Source organism: Hevea brasiliensis, chromosome 2 (genome assembly GCF_030052815.1).
Source record: "Hevea brasiliensis isolate MT/VB/25A 57/8 chromosome 2, ASM3005281v1, whole genome shotgun sequence".
NCBI classification, from domain to species: domain Eukaryota; kingdom Viridiplantae; phylum Streptophyta; class Magnoliopsida; order Malpighiales; family Euphorbiaceae; genus Hevea; species Hevea brasiliensis.
The window spans coordinates 8,636,032-8,655,587 of NC_079494.1; the positions used below are offsets into that span (position 1 = coordinate 8,636,032).

General features: G+C 33.7%; 2 protein-coding genes across 2 annotated transcripts; both read right to left on the reverse strand.

The window, feature by feature from the left end:
* Positions 1 to 5,140: 5,140 nt before the first annotated feature.
* Positions 5,141 to 6,832, reverse strand: LOC110648284 (uncharacterized protein At4g06744). Its single transcript, XM_021802458.2, has one exon. It carries the CDS (start codon positions 6,724 to 6,726, stop codon positions 5,413 to 5,415), a length of 1,314 nt encoding a protein of 437 aa, XP_021658150.1. The 5' UTR covers positions 6,727 to 6,832; the 3' UTR covers positions 5,141 to 5,412.
* Positions 6,833 to 15,811: 8,979 nt separating this feature from the next.
* Positions 15,812 to 17,650, reverse strand: LOC110648285 (probable WRKY transcription factor 7). Its single transcript, XM_021802459.2, has 3 exons — positions 16,623 to 17,650; positions 16,382 to 16,507; positions 15,812 to 16,262 (listed from the first exon to the last, which is right to left on the reverse strand). The coding sequence occupies exons 1-3, from the start codon at positions 17,429 to 17,431 to the stop codon at positions 16,100 to 16,102; spliced, it is 1,098 nt and encodes a 365-aa protein (XP_021658151.2). The 5' UTR covers positions 17,432 to 17,650; the 3' UTR covers positions 15,812 to 16,099.
* Between the last annotated feature and the right edge of the window lie 1,906 nt (positions 17,651 to 19,556).

Genomic DNA, 19,556 nt, shown 5'->3' on the forward strand with positions numbered 1-19,556 from the left:
TTTAATATTTAAAAATTAAGAAAAATAATACTTTATTATTAAAAAAATATTTTATTAGATAATAATTTATTTAACCTTAATTAAAAAGTACATAAATTTATTTAATTTAAAACTTAATTTTAAAATTATTTATCTCTCAACTGAGGGTATAAAAATTTATTTAATCTTCTTTCTAGTTATTTTCGTGAGAGACATATGAATCTGATAGCAGGCTATGTGCTGAACTGGGTTACAAAGTATAGGGTTCTTGACGTTGAAGCAGTAGATTTGGGAATGAAGGAACGACATGACAAAGTCCATTAAATGAAAGAGACTTAAAATTGAGATTTATGGAGAATAATATATATTTTATTCAATAAATAAAATCTAACAAAAAAATAATAATTTTTTTAACTATAAATATGCCCTAAGCGGGCAACTATATTAATCTGATTTCTATAATTACTTTGACATTGAAATTCATGTACCTAATTTTATTATATGAATAGGCCTTAATTAAAGTTAGTATCATCTCTAAGCTTTCTCTTTATCATAAATATATAATTGTCATTAGATTTTTTTTTTTTCCACCTTAAGTTAGCGAGTTCCAATTGATTCACACAAATTGCTTATGATTTTTTATTAAAAAAAAAGTGAGAAAAAAAAAAGTAAGTGAAATCATAAGGAAAGTGATATCTGATAATTCAGGATTCAGTTGGTATGTGTGGTATTGACACGAGGATGGGGCTAATGTATAAAGAAAGTGATTGGGGATTTTCAGCTTGGAATGCAAGCCTTAGTTGTGAATCTTTCTAAGTGGACTAGCTTGAGGTAGAATTTAGGTTAGAATCCATTTGACCCCCTTATTCGAGGACACTCCTTATTTATAGAATTGAGGGACTAATATGAATCAGACACGTGTAAAGTTCCCCGCAAGTGGGCTATCTCGATTGAGATCACTTGTCATAAGATCAAATCAAGTGACCTTATTGTTCCGACAACTGTGAAATGTCGGGAAGAGGGAACTAATTGGTCAACAAGTTGGAGTACCACATATCCAACCAATTGAGTTGGGGTAAGTGTACCTGATGACTTGTTAATACAGATGATCTTCTTATTAACTCGTTGGAACTTTAGCAGATTAGAAGTAGGGTTTCTCTCCAGTTCTGGATGTATCTTTATGATTTATATCAACCCTTGGGATTTTAGTGAATAAGAGTGTTGACATGATATATCCGATCTTAAGGTTTTGTCGTATTCATAGTCTGACCGCCTCATGTCTTATGAGTTCAATGTGAAGTATTTAGACTCTCTAATCTCCTTCAAGTAAAGACCCGAGTTCTTTTATGTCCAGCCTTTGGCCGAATACTTTTGGCCTTTTATGTAATGGGCACGCATGTCTTTCGACTAGTTGCTAGTTTGGTTTTTATTTTAGTATAGCGGGCCATTATCCTCTTAGAGCGATTCTCAGATTTACGAATTAGCTCGTCGCATATGACTTTAACTTAACATTTAGCTCGTGTGATTATCCTGAGCCCTTGGTGATTTGGGGCTAATCGAACAGGTCGGAACTGTCAGTACATGGGGTACAAGGCTCTCTTCACATGTATATGGGTACTTTTAATGTAACACAAATAAGGCATAGGTATTCTTCACTTCGTGTGTCTTACACGTCGCTCATCCCGAGCTTTTTTTTAACATAATGCATCAGAAAGTAAAATTTCTATTTAAAAAATATTATTTTTCTTATAAATCTGTTTTCATATAAAAATAAAAGGAAATGAATTGGTTTATTTTTTGGCCTTTTGGCTAAATAAATCAAAAAAATTATTTAGTTACTGATTATATCTAAAATTTTTAATTTTGAATAATTTGATTATAACTTTCAAAATTGAAGATTTTTTATTTAACATTCAAAAACCAATTTGGGGACTTTTACTTTCATACCTAGATTGCCATGTGGAATGCCATGTCACATTTTCTAATTTTTTTTTTATCTCTCTCTCTCTCTCTCTTCTTGTTTTAAGCAATCAATGTCATTTATTATGGAATTCCTACTCTTTTATTTAGACAAAGAGAGAGAGAGAGAGAATGAGGGAGAGAGACGGGAAGAGACAGAGAGAAAACGAGGGAGAGAGAGATGAATCAAATAAAAAATAGAAAATGTGATATGACATGCCATATGACAATCTAGTGTAAAAAGTCAAAATCTCCAAATTAGTTTTTAAATTTTGAATAAAAGTTCTTCAATTTTAAAAGTTATAAATAAATTATTCAAAATTAAAAGTTTTGGATATAATCAATAATCAACGTAAATGTTTGGATTTATTTGGCCAATAGACCTTATTTTTTATATGTTTTAATGGAAAGAAAATTAAGAAAAGAAATAATTATATTTTTAATATTATAGCCATTTGAATAAATAAAATTATATTAAAAAAATTAACTATTAAAAGGAAAAGATGACATAAAGGAAAAACAGAAAAATTAACATTATTTTTCACTTTTTTTGTCCAACTTGAGTGGAAAACAAAATTAACCAACATGTTCTTTAAACAATTTCCACACAAGTGTTTACAATTCTTTTCTTTTTCTTTTCTTTCTTATAAAATAGGGAGATTGGGTTTTTAATTTGTTTTTTCTTTCTTTTTCCTTCTAACAAAATAAGAGAATTGTCTTTCTTTAATTCCCTATTATTTTTCTGTCTTTTTCCTGTTAGGAAGATGGATTTGTTGATTAGTCTTTGAGGCTGTATGGTAATTTGGCACCTATATATTCTTATTATAGACCTAACCTAGTTAAAATATTTTCCTATTGCCTATTATTGGAGAAAGCCACTTCACTATCAACATTATCCTTCACGACACACAAAAAATGAATGAGATTTTTTTTTTTATTGTAAGGTGGTAGTTCATTGTTATGAAAAGCAGTACAAGGGCGCTAGGAGCCCGGTTACAACATACAAGAACTAAAAAACAATCAGGCAAACACTAATGAAGCACAACCCACAAATTGGATAAACCTATGGCCGCACTATAAAAAGGTCCTACATCCAGCCCACCAAAAGTCCAAACCCAAACCCCATAATCAATAATTAGGGCAAAATAGTAAAAACACTAGTAGTATGAGAAAGCAACGTCGTTATCTAATCATTGGAGAATTTGCATGCATCAAGGAGAACAAGAGTTTCAAGCAAGGCTAAAGCCAAATTTATGAGCCTGAACAAAACCATCCCCAGTAACCATGGATGGACTAAGGCAAGAACCCATATAGCCAAAGAAACCATAAAGACCTAAAGCTTGGAGGGCGGCGGCGTAAAACTCTTCAACAACCATCAGGCTTTAAGAGTTAGCCACAAAAAACGGTGGATAGGAACTCTCGAGATACTACTCGCCAAGAAAACTCAAACCCCCCCAAAAACCCCACACCAAATATCAACAATCCGAAATGAGAAACCAGAATCCAGCAAAGCTTGAGGCCAATGTTGAGATAGCGGACCCAAAACAAGAAGGAACCCTTAATTTTTGCACCTATAGCTAGCTCAAAAACCAAAAACACCTATATTTGTAACCCAATCCAACAGGTAGGGAGGGAACCCATTTATCGAGTTAAGGAATGATGGCTTTCTCTTGTCTGGAGGAGTAGAGAAAGACCACACAGGGATGGTAAAACAAAGGGATCTTAAACCCTAGAAGAAGAAAAAAAGCAAATATAGAAAGAAAATCTCTCTCTAAAACAAGAAAGAGAGCAGCACAAAAAAAAATGAGATTAAAAGCTACAAAAATATTATTACATATGAATTATGTATGCATAAATTTATTTATAATTGAGATCCATATAAAAAAATTGTATATGTAAGTGAAAGAATTTAGAAATTAATCATATGATTATAAATTTATGCAAAAATTCGATTTTTTTTACCATTAAACAATCCGATTTTCTTATGATTAACCCTTTATTTGTGTTATCTAGAGTGCAAAACGTATATGTTCCTCTATTAATGATTGAATAAGCCCACACATCATGATAAGAGCCCGTTTTGATAGAGAATTTTAAAATATAATCATTACAAATACAATGATTTTATCATAACTATTCATCATGACAGATTTTATGTGAATTTTATTATAATTAATGATTAAAATTTATTTGTTATATATATATATATATATATATAACTGTTGTATTGGACTTCTCGGTTTGGCGAGGGGCTGGGTAGTGGAGTTTTGTGTAATCAGTCCCCTCAAGGGCTAAGGCAATTTGAAAATTGTTAAAAAGATGTGATTTCATGCCTATGAAACATGAAGATGGAATGGGTTTGAACATCAGGCTCTGCCTGGCCCATTGATGGATTGGATTAATCGATAAATTTTCCCAAGTCCGTTTAGTGGGCCTATTAATAGAATTTTTTTTGGTACATGCCCATTAATGGATTTGGTTAGTGCAGAAACAATATTATTATTATTATTATTATTATTATTATTATTATTATTATTATTATTCAGTGCAATGTAGTGTGTCCTAAGGGTAAATTATAAAGTATATTTGATATTCTAAAAAATAATATATTATATACTCATATAAAAATAGTTATAATATAAAAATAGAAATATAAGATTTACTATTTTGTGAGTGAGGATGCACATAAATTGAATGTGCTAAATAATTTGATGTGTCTGAAATGATAATTAATGAGGCTTTGTTTTAATTATTATAAGTTGGTGAAAGTTATTTATAAATTTTAAAAATAAATTTATTTATTTATTTATAATATGTTTTGAATTTATAAATGGAGCTAACAAAATAAAAAAAATTGTGGGATTGAAAAATTAATTTTTCATTTTAATATATTTATAAGTATTATGTTTATAAGGTAATTTTAATATTTATTTTATTTTTCTACCTTCATTTAATTTTAAAATTTCATTACATATTTCATTTAATTTTTTTAAAAATAATTTTAGCAATAAATATGTTCATAAGTTATTCTTTAATAAAATTATAATTTATTTATTAATTACTTATAATTAATTTCAGTGAATACATAATTATTTAAAATTTTAAATATTTATACTATTAAGTTAACGTTAATTTCCATAAGCTAATTCATCCAACAGTCGCACCCATGAATCCACATCTCATAATCAATTTGAGAGTGATATTTGTTCAAAATTATTTTTTATTTCCAACTCAACAATCCCACCAATTTCCTGCTCCTAAGAGTGATCACCGTAATACAAATGAGAAAGAAAACACAAAAAGGAAAAAAAAAATGAACAGAAAATGAAAGCTCCCTCACACTTGCTATACAGTAGGGAAAACACCATAGAAATGCGGAAAACACAGTACTGTACGTGCCTACACCACGACACATTTTCTTATTTGAAGACACGATGAGTACATCAATGGAGTCCATTCTGTACCGACTATTGATTAATGGGGAGGCATTTGCAGGGCTTTATAGGACTGCGGAGCAGGAGCTTCGTCCTGTGTTGGAGGAGAAGCAATCTTCATAGAAGATGCGGGAAGAGTACAAGGAATAAAAGAAAAACTACTCTCACGAGCACAGCTCCTAGGCCTTGCAAAAAAGCGGGCACACTCAGCCGCAGGTCTTTGATTAGGAAGCCCAAAAATGCAGTTACTGTTCACATTAAGCCTCCTTGCCCTTATCAACCTCCTGCATTGGGGCCCAACTTGGGTGAAATAATTGTAAGTAAGCGTAAAATTGAAAGCATTCGGTAGCCTGCACAAAACCTCCGGTACTGGCCCATAAAACATGTTATGAGCCAAGTTCAGATACTGCAGTTTCACCAAGCACCCAAAAGATTGTGGGATCGGACCTGTTAGCAAATTCGTTCCGAAGTCTAACACTGTGGCCTTCTGCAAGTATCCGATTTCGAAAGGCAGGCAACCTGTGAGCCTGTTGCCTAAAAAGAGGGCCTCGGTTAGTGTATTCCAGGCTCGGCCGATACTTCTTGGGATTGGACCTGTGAGCTTGTTGTTGGCTAAGGTGAGATAGAGTGCAGGAGTGTTGCCGAAGTTGGTAGGGATTGTTCGACTGAACTGATTATTGTTAATGAAAAGAACGTCAGTGTCAATGTTGAATGCCTGACCCGGGACAGGGCCGAGATAGCCGTTGAACCGAATGTCCACAAAGGTTAATTTCTGGGCTCTGAGAACGTTGCTGGGGAATCCTCCCAAGAACTTGTTGTTACTCAAATCAAGCTCATAGAAATATCGCAATTGGTTGAGGTTTGAATTTATGGGGCCGCTAAAGTTGTTAGAATTTGCATGGAAAATGGCTATATCAGGCAAATTCATGATAAAGCGATAGAAGTTCAAGTTACCGCGAAATCTAGCACCATTGAAATCAATAGCGGCTAGTCCAGTAATGTTTCTATCAGGGACAGTGTCACAGAAGTAGCCTCTGAAAAGGCAGTAATTGTTGCCAACCCAGGTGCCAGTGTAGTTTCTAGGGTCAAATGTAATGTTTCTTTTAAGTTCCTGGGTGATGAATAAAATTCTAGCCCTATTAGCGAGGGGTCCTGGATTGTTGTTTGGCTGGCGTGGCAAGAGATTGAGTGAAGGAGGGTAGAGTGGTGGCCTGGGGCGGACGCGGGGGAAAGGACGAGGACGAGGTGGTGGTGAAATTGGAGGGCACCTTGGAGGAAGAGGACATTTTTGAGCGAGAGACTGAAAGGAACAGGTCCCTATTGTTAAGATAAAGAGAAGGAAAGCTGTATGCATGGTTAACTTCAGGGTGGAGAATTGCAGGATTTGGTAGGGGCAAACTGATGACTACTTATATAGATTAATGCGTTGCTCTCACTGCTTGATGATTGGAGTCTGTGACTCTGTGAGGTTCTCTTTCATTACATATATTTTGTGAGGTTCTCTTTCATTATTATTGTTATTATTATTATTATTATTATTTATTATTATTATTGGGGTAATTGGCTTTTCAGCAGACTGCTTTTATCATTTTCTCTCTTTCTTTAATTTTCCTTTTGATCTGACAAGCCAATATTCATAGAGCCACCGACACAAGACATACAGTGGTGTTTCTGTGGAAATCCATCATCACTTTCCTGAAAGACACTGAAGTCTTGTGCCTCTAATATAAATTATTTTTACAATAATTGCTTGGGAAGGCATGTCGTATATTATAAAGCTGATGTTCAAAGGTTAAAGTGAACAAAAGCAATGTTTTCTTATCGTTTCCTGCCTTGGCTTAAAGCCATACCTGGAAAACACAAGATTAAATACTTGTAAGATAAGGGGAGCAGGGAATAAAGATGATTCCCACATTCGAAAGTTAATGCTCATCTCCTGGAAATTAATTGAGCAAATAGAGAGAATGACACTCAACAGACAGACCGACTAATTACTGGGCTAACATAAGAAGGTTTACAAATTGCATTAATATTCTAAACGATTCCAAGCAGTTGGACTCTGTTTTTAGGGAAATACAACCATTATCTCTAGCAATATCTCTTCCAAAATAAAAACCCTAAAAATAATTTATATCTCTAGCAATATCCAACTAAAAAACACCATTGTCTCTTGAGTCTTCTTTTCTACTTCCTGACTGTATTTCACATGCTTGTTAGGGTGCAAAATTCAACAAGTATTGTGGTTGTATTTCAGATCCAATGAGATCAATATTCTTGTATGGGAGAGTAAGACTTCAGATTTGTTATGACAGGCATACCACGGGACATTGTTCCTGCACCCCTAAGGAGATTAGTGGCAGGCTTTGGAGGCAGGTTTATCGGTCTATGTCTTCTACTATCACTGTAAATCTCTTTTTTTATGTCAATTAAGTTGTAGCGTAAAACTTTTAAATCGGGTTATAATTTGAATATATGAAAACGTATTTAAAATTTAAGTCATATAAAAATAACAAAATTAAACATGAAAATTCTTGTTTTTTGAGTTCTCTATGGTCCTCAATGTACAATTTCTTCCAAAAGCCAAGTCTTTGTTCTTCGACTGCCCCACTACTAAATTATTTTAATTACTATTCTTTGTCGGATGCCACATGGGCGCATTTTTCAAGAAGATATACAATAATAATGTTCACTAATAATGCTCTGTGATTATTTTAAGAAAATAACAAAATTGAACCTGAAAATTCTTGTTTTTTGAGTTCTCTATGGTCCTCAATGTTCAATTTCTTCCAAAAGCCAAAGTCTTTGTCCTTCGACTGCCCAACTACTAAATTATTTTAATTACTATTCTTTATCGGATGCAACATGGGCGCATTTTTTAAGAAGATATACATATAATTATGTTCACTAATCATGCTCTGTGATTATTTTAAGAAAAGAAAATCATATAATGATTTCCTCACTCTCCATTAAAAATAGCCATGCAGAGTTGCACATCATTGTTTTACAGCCACGATCAGCACTGTCGTCAGAATAATTTTTTATGCATGCGTCACTGGTCGATAGCAAATTTAATTATACCGTAAAGTTAAGTCACCGTTCTATTATATACTCAACTCAACTTAACTGAACTCAACTAAGCCTTTATTTCAAAAATTTGGGGTCGGTTATATGGATTCACTTTTTTCACTCTGAACGATTTTGGGTTAAATCCTCAGAAATATGTAATGCTTCTAAGTCATGTTGTACTACTCTCCTCCAAGTTAATTTAGGTCTACCCTTTTTTTTCTTTCTATCCTCTAACCTAATGTGCTCTACTTGTCTAACTGGAGCCTCCGTATGTCTACGCTTCACATGACCAAACCACCTCAATCTCCCTTCTCTCAACTTATCTTCAATTGGCATCACTCCTACCTTTTTTCTGACACTCTCATTACGGACTTTATCTAGTCTAGTATGGCCACTCATCCACCTTAACATTCTCATCTCTACAACTCTTATCTTAGATGCATACGACTCTTTCAGTGCCCAACACTCACTACCATATAACATAGCCGGTCGTATGGCTGTACGGTAAAATTTTCCTTTTAATTTATTAGGAATCTTACGATCACATAAAACTCCCGTGGCACGTCTCCACTTCAACCATCCAGCTTTAATCCTATGACTAACATCCTCCTCACATCCCCCATCTACTTGAAGGACTGAGCCTAGATATTTAAAGTGATTACTTTGGGACAGTACCACCCCATTCAAACTAACTCCTTCCATATCCCCAGTTTGGTCTTCACTGAACTTGCAATGCATGTATTCTGTCTTCGTTCTACTTAACTTAAAACCCTTTGACTCTAGAGTACTTCTCCAAAGTTCTAACTTCCTATTGACTCATTCTCATGTCTCATCTATCAGAACAATATCATCCGCAAACATCATGCACCAAGGAATACTCTCTTGTATATATTTCGTCAGTTCATCTAAGTTCATCTAAAACTAATGTAAAAAGGTAAGGGCTTATGGCTGATCCTTGGTGTAATCCAATTGAGATCGGAAAATCACTTGTGTCCCCTCCCACTGTGCGCACAATAGTAGTTGCTCCTTCATACATATCTTTCAATACTTGTATGTACCTAATAGATACCCTCTTTTATTCTAACACATTCCATAAGATCTCTCTTGGAACACTATCATAAGCCTTCTCCAAATCAATAAAAACCATGTGTAGATCTTTCTTCACATCTCTATATTTCTCCATCAAGCTTCTAATGAGAAAGATCGCTTCCATAGTTGAGCAATAGGGCATGAAACCAAATTGATTGAGAGAGATAGAAGTATCATGACGTAGTCGATGCTCCACAACTCTCTCCCACAACTTCATAGTATGGCTCATGAGTTTAACTCCCCTATAGTTTGAGCAACTCTGTATGTCACCCTTATTTTTAAAAATAGGTACTAAAATACTCTTCCTCCATTCATCAGGCATTTTCTTTGAGTTTAGAATCTTATTAAATAATTTAGTTAACTATGCCACTCCCATATCTCCCAAATACTTCCACACTTCAATTGGTATTTCATCGGGTCCACAGGCTTTACCCACTTTCATTCTCTTAAGTGCTTCCTTTACTTCTAAAGATCTAATCCTTCTAGTATAATTTACATTCTTTTCTATTGTTCTATAATCTATATTCACGCTATTACCATTTTGACTGTTATTAAAGAGATCATTAAAATAATTTCTCCATCTTTCTTTAATGTCCTCATCTTTCACCAACACTTTTCCTTCCTTATCCTTAATGCACCTAACTTGATTGAGATCTTGACATTTCCTTTCTCTACTCCTTGCTAATCTATAAATATCTTTCTCCTCTTCTTTAGTTCCAAGTTTCTCATATAACTTTTCAAAGGCCTGTGCTCTTGCTTGACTAACTGCCTTTTTTGCCTCTTTCTTTGCTATCTTATACTGGTCATATGCCTCATTATTATCACATTTAGGTAATTTCTTATACCATTCCCTTTTTCTCTTCACTGCCTTTTGTACTTCCTCATTCCACCACCATCTCTCTTTTGAGGGTGGTCCATGTCCTTTAGACTCTCCAAGTACTTTTCTAGCTACTTCTCTAATCTTTGATGCCATCTGTATCCACATATCATTGGCCTCCACATCTAGCTTCCATACTTCGGACTCGAGAAGCTCATTTTTGAACTTCACTTGCTTTACTCCTTTGAACTCCCACCACTTTGTTCGAGCTACACTATTTCTTCTAACCTAACTTGAATTGTTCCTAAACTTGACATCCAAGACCACCAACCTATGTTGACTTGTTAAAGCCTCTCCTAGAATGACCTTGCAATCCTTGCATAGAGCTCTATTTGTCTTCCTGGTTAAGAGAAAGTCGATTTGGCTTCTATGTTGTCCACTTTTGAAAGTCACTAAATGTGACTCTCTTTTTATAAAGTAGGTATTTGCTAGTATTAGGTCGTATGCCATAGCAAAATCCATGATGCTTTTTCCCTCCTCATTTCGACTGCCAAAACCAAAACCTCCATGAACATTCTCATAACCTTGCCTATCACTTCCTACATATCCATTCAAATCTCCACCAATGAAAACATTCTCTTCATTCGGTATGCTTTGCATTAAATCATCAATATCTTCCCAAAACCTTTGTTTACTCTCACTGTCTAGTCCTATTTGTGGGGCATAAGCACTAACTATATTTATTGTTTCTCCTTCTAGTACTAGCTTTACTAGTATAATTCTATCTCCTACTCTTTTCACAGCTACTACTGCATCTTTCAATGTTCTGTTTATGATTATACCTACTCCGTTCTTATTTCTCTCCTTTCCGGTAAACCACAGTTTGTACCATGAATTACCCACTTCCTTACTTTTCTCTCCTACCCATTTAGTCTCCTGAATGCAAGCAATATTCACCCTTCTCCTTTCCAAGGTATCCACAAGCTCCATTAATTTTCCTGTAAGTGATCCAACATTCCAAGTACCAACCCTGATCCTCCTCCTATCCTGCTCCTTTCTAATTTGTCTCCTTCTATGATATCTTCTATTGTTTTCTATATCTATCTTGTGTTCTGTTCCACTATTTGTTCTACTATCTGTCTCATGGACTAACTTCTTTACCCACACCCGTCCATGATGTGGGAACCCTTGCTCACTTAACACCACACCCGGGCGCCGGCATGGCGCGTCGCTTTCGGTGAACGCCCTACACCCTTGCATATTCACCCTTGCATATTTAAAATTAAAATTCACTTAAAAATTAGTTTCACATTACTAATTTAACTATTTATATTAATTTACATTTAATCTTATAAGTAAGATTCACTTGAAGATCAATTTCACATTATTAATCTAACCAGATGTTAATTGTAATTAATTATTTGAAAGGTGGTGTATTAGAATTCTCAAATAGCTCATTTAATTTTTATGCTTTGCGCATGATCATCATTTGACATTACTCAATTAAATTAATGTCAAGCATATATGTAAGTTCTTTTATGAAATGTATGGTAAGTATAAATAATTTCTTTTGAAGCTACACAAAATATGCAATTGAAATGAAGATTATTCATCTTGTTTTGTTAATTTTACTTCTCTCTTCTCTTATTATTACCATTAATGTGCAAAATTTATAAGGGAAATACTATCTTGTGATAATCTATAAATAAAAAATAATTGACAAACATAAATTCTTTCAATAAAAAATCTTAAAATTACAAAAAAAAAATTTAAATTAATGCAGCAAATAAAAGAAATAAAAATTATATATAGGGTAAATTCTAAAATATATCTAGTGTACTAAAAATAATTTTTTTAATTATAAAAAATAAAATTTACAATATTGTGAGTGAAAATATATGCATGAAGTACATTCAATAATTTTTGTGAAAATAAATTCTAAAACATCTTAAATTGTTACATGGATAATGTCTAGGGGTGTACATGGGTCAGTTTGGGTGGGTTCGATATATTTGGCAAGGTTATATCTTTCCATAAGATGGGTCTAAAAATAGCAGTATTAAATTTTGTAAGATCTGTTTATAAAAGCAAAGTCTCTCCCTTTTTACTTTGAAAACGATATTTTGTAGCAAAGGTAGAAACTATGACTTTGTAATGGACTTTGAAAATCAAAGCAAGAGGGATTGATCCTTCAATCATTTTGTAATTATGGGTTTTAATTTGCAAAACAATAGATTTTAAAAATATTTTTATCACTTAAAAAAACAGTAAAATTTGGATAGTAGTCAAAAATAGGTCTACTACACAAACTAAACTCAATTAAACTAAGCAATGAATCCTGTAAATTTATAAACTTAGAGTCTCTAAGAACTACTGGAATTGAGGTATATATATATTCATCGGTTTGGGTTTAGTTTTTATTATGTCAATCCAAAATTCAAACTAAACTATAACCAATATTTAAATGTATAAAATCATTAATTTTTGTTTAGATTTATTCAGGTTGATTAGCTTGATCGGTTTGTCAGTTTTTTTTTATGTGTGTGACACCAATATTAGGCTTGAGCATGAATATGTAATTCATAATATTAATTTTTATATATATAATTTTGAGAGTTTTAAATTTTATAATTCCAGATTTTTACTTTGAAAAGTAGAAAAATCATAATTAAATTATATTTTGAGAGTAGCGCTAGGCAAGTAGGAAAAGAAAAGGTGGTGGGAAAAAATGAATGAAACTAAAGTAGCTGTGAATTAAGAATGTAAATGTCATGCTTCACATGCATCACTCTTTACTCAACTGATTAGCTAAATTATTGAGCACTGCTTGGCATGTGTCACAAAACCACTCATGAAATTCAATTAATTAAGCTGAAGCTGAAGCTGAAGGAAAGAAAGATATTTCTCAGACAATATGAATAGCTCAGCTTATAAGAGAATTAATTTAATTATTATTAAATTAAATATTTATATTTAAATTCATATATTATATACGCTTTAATTAATTGGTTTTTTTTGGCCACAAAGAGAGGTGCTAATCTATCCTCCATTCCAATATTTCTTAACGCAGCTGTCTCCAATTCCAAATTTTGGGCTTTATTAAAAAGAGAGAGAGGGGAATAAAGCAATCAGTATGTCCCATTAGCTTTTTCTTTATTGCATAAAGAAGAACGTACTCCAAAATTATTGTTTCCTTTAACCCTTTTGCTTTCTTGCTTCACCCACATTTCCTGATTTCTTAATTTATCCATTACAAACACTATCATATCTCACCAATGTTAAATTGTGTAAAAAAAAAAAAAAAAAGAATTAAAAAAATTTAAAAAAAACCCAATAATGAATTAAAAAAATATTAATTAGATTGATCAGAAATGGAAGTTGCTTCTCCCCTTAAAGAGTATATGTATAATGGACACACTATAAACATTGATTATGATAGAATTCATAAGAGATTTATCATAATTAATAATCGTAATAAAATTATTGTACATATAATGATTGTATTTTAAAATTTCTTATTCCTTAGAAGATCAGGACTGAGACAGAATTTTTTCTGCCCAAGGTGAAGTGGAGCTCATTTTTTCATTAAATTTTCTCTTTATTTTTATTTTTTTATTTATTAGAAAAATAATTTAGAAATTGAAAATATAATCTTGAAATATAATTTTAATAACATAGATATATATTTTTAAAAAATATATATATAATATTTAAGTACTTAAATATATAAAAACAAATTAATTTAAATTAATTTTATCACAAAAATAATGACATATTATATAGCTATTAGTGTCTGATAGTAAATTTGTTGTTCTATCTGTTTTCCCCCTTCAGACTGGAGTCTGAGACTACACACGAGTACTTGAAAAGGGCATGTAATTGTTGGCCTTCGTTTTTGTAATTGGGCATGACATAGGGGCGAGACCACAGACTGTCTGCAAATATCTGGGTCTCATTTTTGGGTATTGTTAGGGAGGAGCTTTCATACGAACTCCGACTTGGCCCATTATTAATTGCTAAGATTCAAGATGAGCTTATCCAATCCCTGCCAATTGGCTACATGAGGTCAACAACAACAATAACTCGATCTAAGGCCCAACCAAACTCTTTCAATTTATTTATTATTATTATTTAAACCCATTGAATCAAGAACACACATTTTGGACCTCTACGCGTCTCATCCCCTTATCTTTCCCCCTCTTGGTGGCTAAAGAGCAACGTTGTTCAGTTCTTAATCTAGTATCAACAACTCTTAAGCCTTACTTGATTGGCGATAAGTAGACTAAGAAAATAAAATTTTCTAAAAATAAAATAAAAAAATTATTTTATTTGTTGTATTTTCCCAAAAAGTAAAGTAAGATATCATTTATGGGTATTTTTTTTTCTTTTTTTAATAAGTGTTTTCTTTTTTTTTTTAGCACAGTTATAAGAGTATTTATTGCTTGATTTTGAATTGGCCTAACAAGTTCAATTTGGTTATTAATCTCAATGAATAGACATGAGAACATCTCTCTTGAAAGTTATGAATTGAAGTTATCTTTATCTCTTTAAAATAAAGTTCCAAGTGAAATGATAAAGGCAAACTAGGTATATAATAAAGGCAACCACCCATTATATCCAGATTAAATTAAGTAGATATATGTCAAAAGTAATGGAATAGGAAGCTCTCCCTCTCAAGTCTCCTACACTTGCTTTCTTTCTCTCTCTAATTCTTTACATTTATCCCTTTTTACTTTTCTCACTTAGGTTTAATAATGGGTAGAAAAGGGGCAGTGGAGCATAAGCAAAAAAATTGGGTTAATTTTATTCATTATCCCTCAATTTTACTCAATCCAGTTCTGAAAAAGTAATGGAACGTTCAAATTAACCCATCAACCCCACATTTTCATCTTAACAAAAGAAAAAAATGCCCATAACGTATGACTGCAAAAACTGTTGAACAGGAGGCTATAGTGTGGTATAGTGGCCTTCATGCACATTGAAAATGAAACATAACAAGCAAAATAATAATAATAATAATAATAATAATAATAATAATAAGAGTGGGGAACAATCATAACCCCGACCGACCATTTTGACTTTGCGTTAAATTCCCCAATGTAGGTGTGTCACGTATGTACTCTCAGAAGTCATAGACACATTTACGCATCTTCAAATTCTCCACAACGCCCAAATCCATCATCGCAACCTCAGCCCCACTACGTTCAATAGTGGCTATAAGTATCACCCAACACCCCAATCCACCAGGCATCTTTGTATTATCTTATCACGGCTCATAAGGTCAAACTATGCCTTCAAGCTCTCTCTCTCTCTCTCTCTCTCTCTTTCTTCACCCTTTTAAAAAATGCACATAACATGAGTGGAAAATGGAACAATTTCAAGTGGGCAACCTTGCAAGATCCACCAAAGTATTTATATATATATATATATATATATATATATATATATATATATATATAATGCACAATTCTATAAAAATAAATAAATAAATAAAGTCTCCACTACTTGCATGATTCAACTCCCACCAAATCCACAATATCTACTTACTCCTAATCCTTTTTTTTTTCATATTTCTCAACAGTTTTTGGGGAGAAAAAAGAGGACAAAGCACAGGAGTTCTATATTTTTCGATCTTGCTTAGGCAGCTAACGTAACCATCTAGGCCTTCTGCGTTGACTATCTGCTACTATTCTCTTCAACGGCTGTGATTTAAAATAAGAAAGAACTTTGATGAGCCCCTGAATGAGTTGACTTTTTAAGATGATTCCAGAACCCGAACGGCTGGTGCATCATTGATGGATTGGGAGTGATTGTGATCATCTTCGTATGTGATAATCAGCATCATAGGATCATCCAGAGCTCTCTCCACATGTTTCCGAGCCGGGCACCCTCTCATGCTACTGCACTTGTAATATCCCCTAAAGTTGGAAAAAGCAGGCAAAGATCAGTATTCAATTCTTGTGACTAGCCTTAGAGTTGAGTCAATAATCAGCCGGAATCGACAAGGAGCCACAGGCTTAACAGAAACTAGACACACCTTGGATGAGGAGAGCCTTTGATGGGCTTTTGACCATACTTTCTCCAGGAATAGTCATCAGGCGGAATATCAGCCATCCTGTTACTAATTGCAGGGGCTCTAACCACTCTCTTCACTCTTGATTTCCTGCTCAATCAGCAAAATACAATATTCAAGATATAATAAACAAATATTTAAGATAATCCCATAAAGATTGATCAAGTTTTGATTTATGACGATTGAAAAAATTTAGATAACTAACCTTTTCTTGGAGCAATGGCATCGCCCTGAAGAGGAACCGCACTTTAGAGCAGCATCGTCCATGGAATTGCACTTTCTTTTAAGGGAAGCTGAGGACAGAGGAGGTTTTCCAGCAGATGAGACATGTAAGGGTTGGGCAAATTGAAACCCAGAGGACATGGAGCGCTGTACACTATCGGTTTCCCCTGTTAAGGAAGACATGAAAGAAGTAGAGGCAGAGATTGAAGGTGAATTAGAGAAATTAGTAGAAGAAGCCATCTCGTTCCTCTCTGAAAACCCATTCTTTGTAACTAAAAGATGACTCTTTTGCTGGTGGTGGTGACCATTAGGCAAGGGAGGGAGCCGATGAACCGGAGTCGGATGGTAAACTCTAAAGGCAGAGACTTGCTCTGTTGTCTGAGAACTGATAGGTCGAACAGAAGGCCCTGGATCTTGAACTTGTTGCTGCTGCTCTTGTGGTTGTGGTTGCTTCTGCTGTTCTTGAGCAACAGAAGCCGTAGAAACAGGGGCTCTACGAAAGCGAGCATGGCCGGTTCTCGTGGTGCGACCAAGCAAAGAAATAACCTTCTTGAAACTGTTCACAGCCGCATCTGTAACAGCCATAATATTATCCGACCCTGGAGGACTATTACCCGCTGAAGAAGAAAACTCAGGGTAGTATTGTTGCTGCTGCAGCTGATTTCTTTTGAGCAGCTTAATGACCTCCTCAACGTTCTGGATCCCAGCAGTAGCCGCTTCTCTCACAGCATTCTCTTGCATCTTGGCTGGAAAACTATCACCAGAAAAGCCCATCATGAGTTCCACAGCCATCTCTTCACCACTATCCAAGATGTGTAACCCCACAGATGAGTAGAAGAGAGAGAGCCAGAGAGGCGTAGAGATATAAAGGCCTAATAGAATAGATTCAAGAGAGCTTGAAATAAAAGAAAATGGTGGGGGAAAATAAAATAGGAGCAAAAGAGGGATGCGAAAGATGACAATTACAAACAAAAAAAAAAATGAGGGCACAGAGAGGATTCGAGTCAAACTGATGCACTCTCAAGTCTCAATGCAAAGCCATAGGGTCCCTGACCTGTCCCCTTCTGTATTCCTTGCCGTCAAAGGCTTTGGCAAATGCGTAATCTCCATGTGGCGAATTTTGTCAGCATATTGACCACCTCTCAATGTGCGGGGCCCAGGAGGGAGATTGGAGACCGTGTAAAATGATGGAGGATAGAGATAAGGTCAAAAGAGATGTGATCACTGATTAGCCGTTGGATTGATGACTGCGTAAAATCAGAGTTGGATACAGAGAGGTAGAGTTGACCTTTAACAGCTTTTAATGCAAAAGTCGTAAGGTAATGCCAAGGGGAGAGGCGTGGGACCTTGTGGGTTCCTCCTTTACCCAACACCAGAAGCTGCTTCAAAGCCTCAACCCTTAAGTCACATGGGATTCTTTTCTTTCTAACCATTCTTTTTTTTTTTTTACCGTTTGATGTGTCAAATTTTCAACGTTGGAGTTGACACCGGTAACTGATAGGGTCCACACCATGCGTGGACCTATGGGCTATGAATGAGCAATTATATAATAGCATATTATTTCATGTTCAATTAACACATAACATGATAAATTAATTAAAAAATAATATATTAAATAAATAATTATTATTATTTAAAAAATATTTTTAATTTATTTACATTTATTTATATATTTCATGTAAATTATTTTATATGAAATAAATATTATATTATATAATTTCTTAAGAGGAGAAGGGTGGGAAGATGCTTTCAAGTCCCAATTGGACATCCATAAAATAATAAAAGTAATCAACGCATTATTGTCATTAAAGTCAAACTTACTTTATTGGTGATTTATTTAGAATATGAAATCAATATCTAAATAATATGCCAAAAATATTCATTTTTCTTTTCATCAAATTGCCTAACATTCGTAAATTAGTTGACCTTAATTTGGAACAGAGAATTTATAAGAGCAGATGATCACGGGCATTTTTCAAATTAGAAATTCAAAGATTGAATTTTACTCAATTCCTTTATTGGTCCTTTAATTTTAAATATATTATTCACCGACCCCTTAACTTTGCTTCCAATGTTTTCTTTGCGGTTTCCAGGGTTTCTTTCCAAATTCCAGGAATAGGTGTGAATCTCGATTGAACAAACACATGGGAAAGGGAAAGGGGAAAAAAATAATAATAAAAGAAGAATAATGCCTGCGTGGGTGGAGAACAGAGCAGAAGACAAATAGAGGATGACGTGAAATCTTGGAAATCTTTGACATATAGTATTGTTATAATGTGGGAATGCCTCGATTGGCAACAAGAAATAATGGGTTTGGCACAATCAAATTAAAAGAGTCAACCTCCAATGACAAGAACAAAACTTTTTTTAGACGGAAATGGGAGGGTGAGACTAAACCTGAATATATTTAAGTTGAAGCTCTTGTGATTTTATTTAAGGGTATAATCGATCCTTTCAATTATGAATTGAATTGAATTAGTCTGACAGATCGAAGTATTCAGAATATAAAATTAAATTGAAATCAGTTAATAAAAAAATTAAATTAAATTAATTTAACTTAATTTGATTCAATTCATTTTAAGATAAACTCAATTAAAATTCATTTTTGTAGGCATTTTTTTACAATTAAATCTTAAAATTTAATTTTTATTTGCCTTTTTATTTTTACCAATGACATAATGACAATTTTTCGTATGTTATGATTGGATTTTGAAATTTTATTTGTATTTGTCTTTGTTTTTTACCTGCACCATAATTGTAGTTGTTAAAATAAAAACAAGCAAGACGTTGAATGAAGGACACATATGCCTTTTTACAATAAAAATGAATTAGTTCTTGGGTAAAGGACACGCGTGCAATTGGAAGGAGACGAATATCGTTTGTTCATGCCAACACAAAACCTCTTGACCGCGTTAGG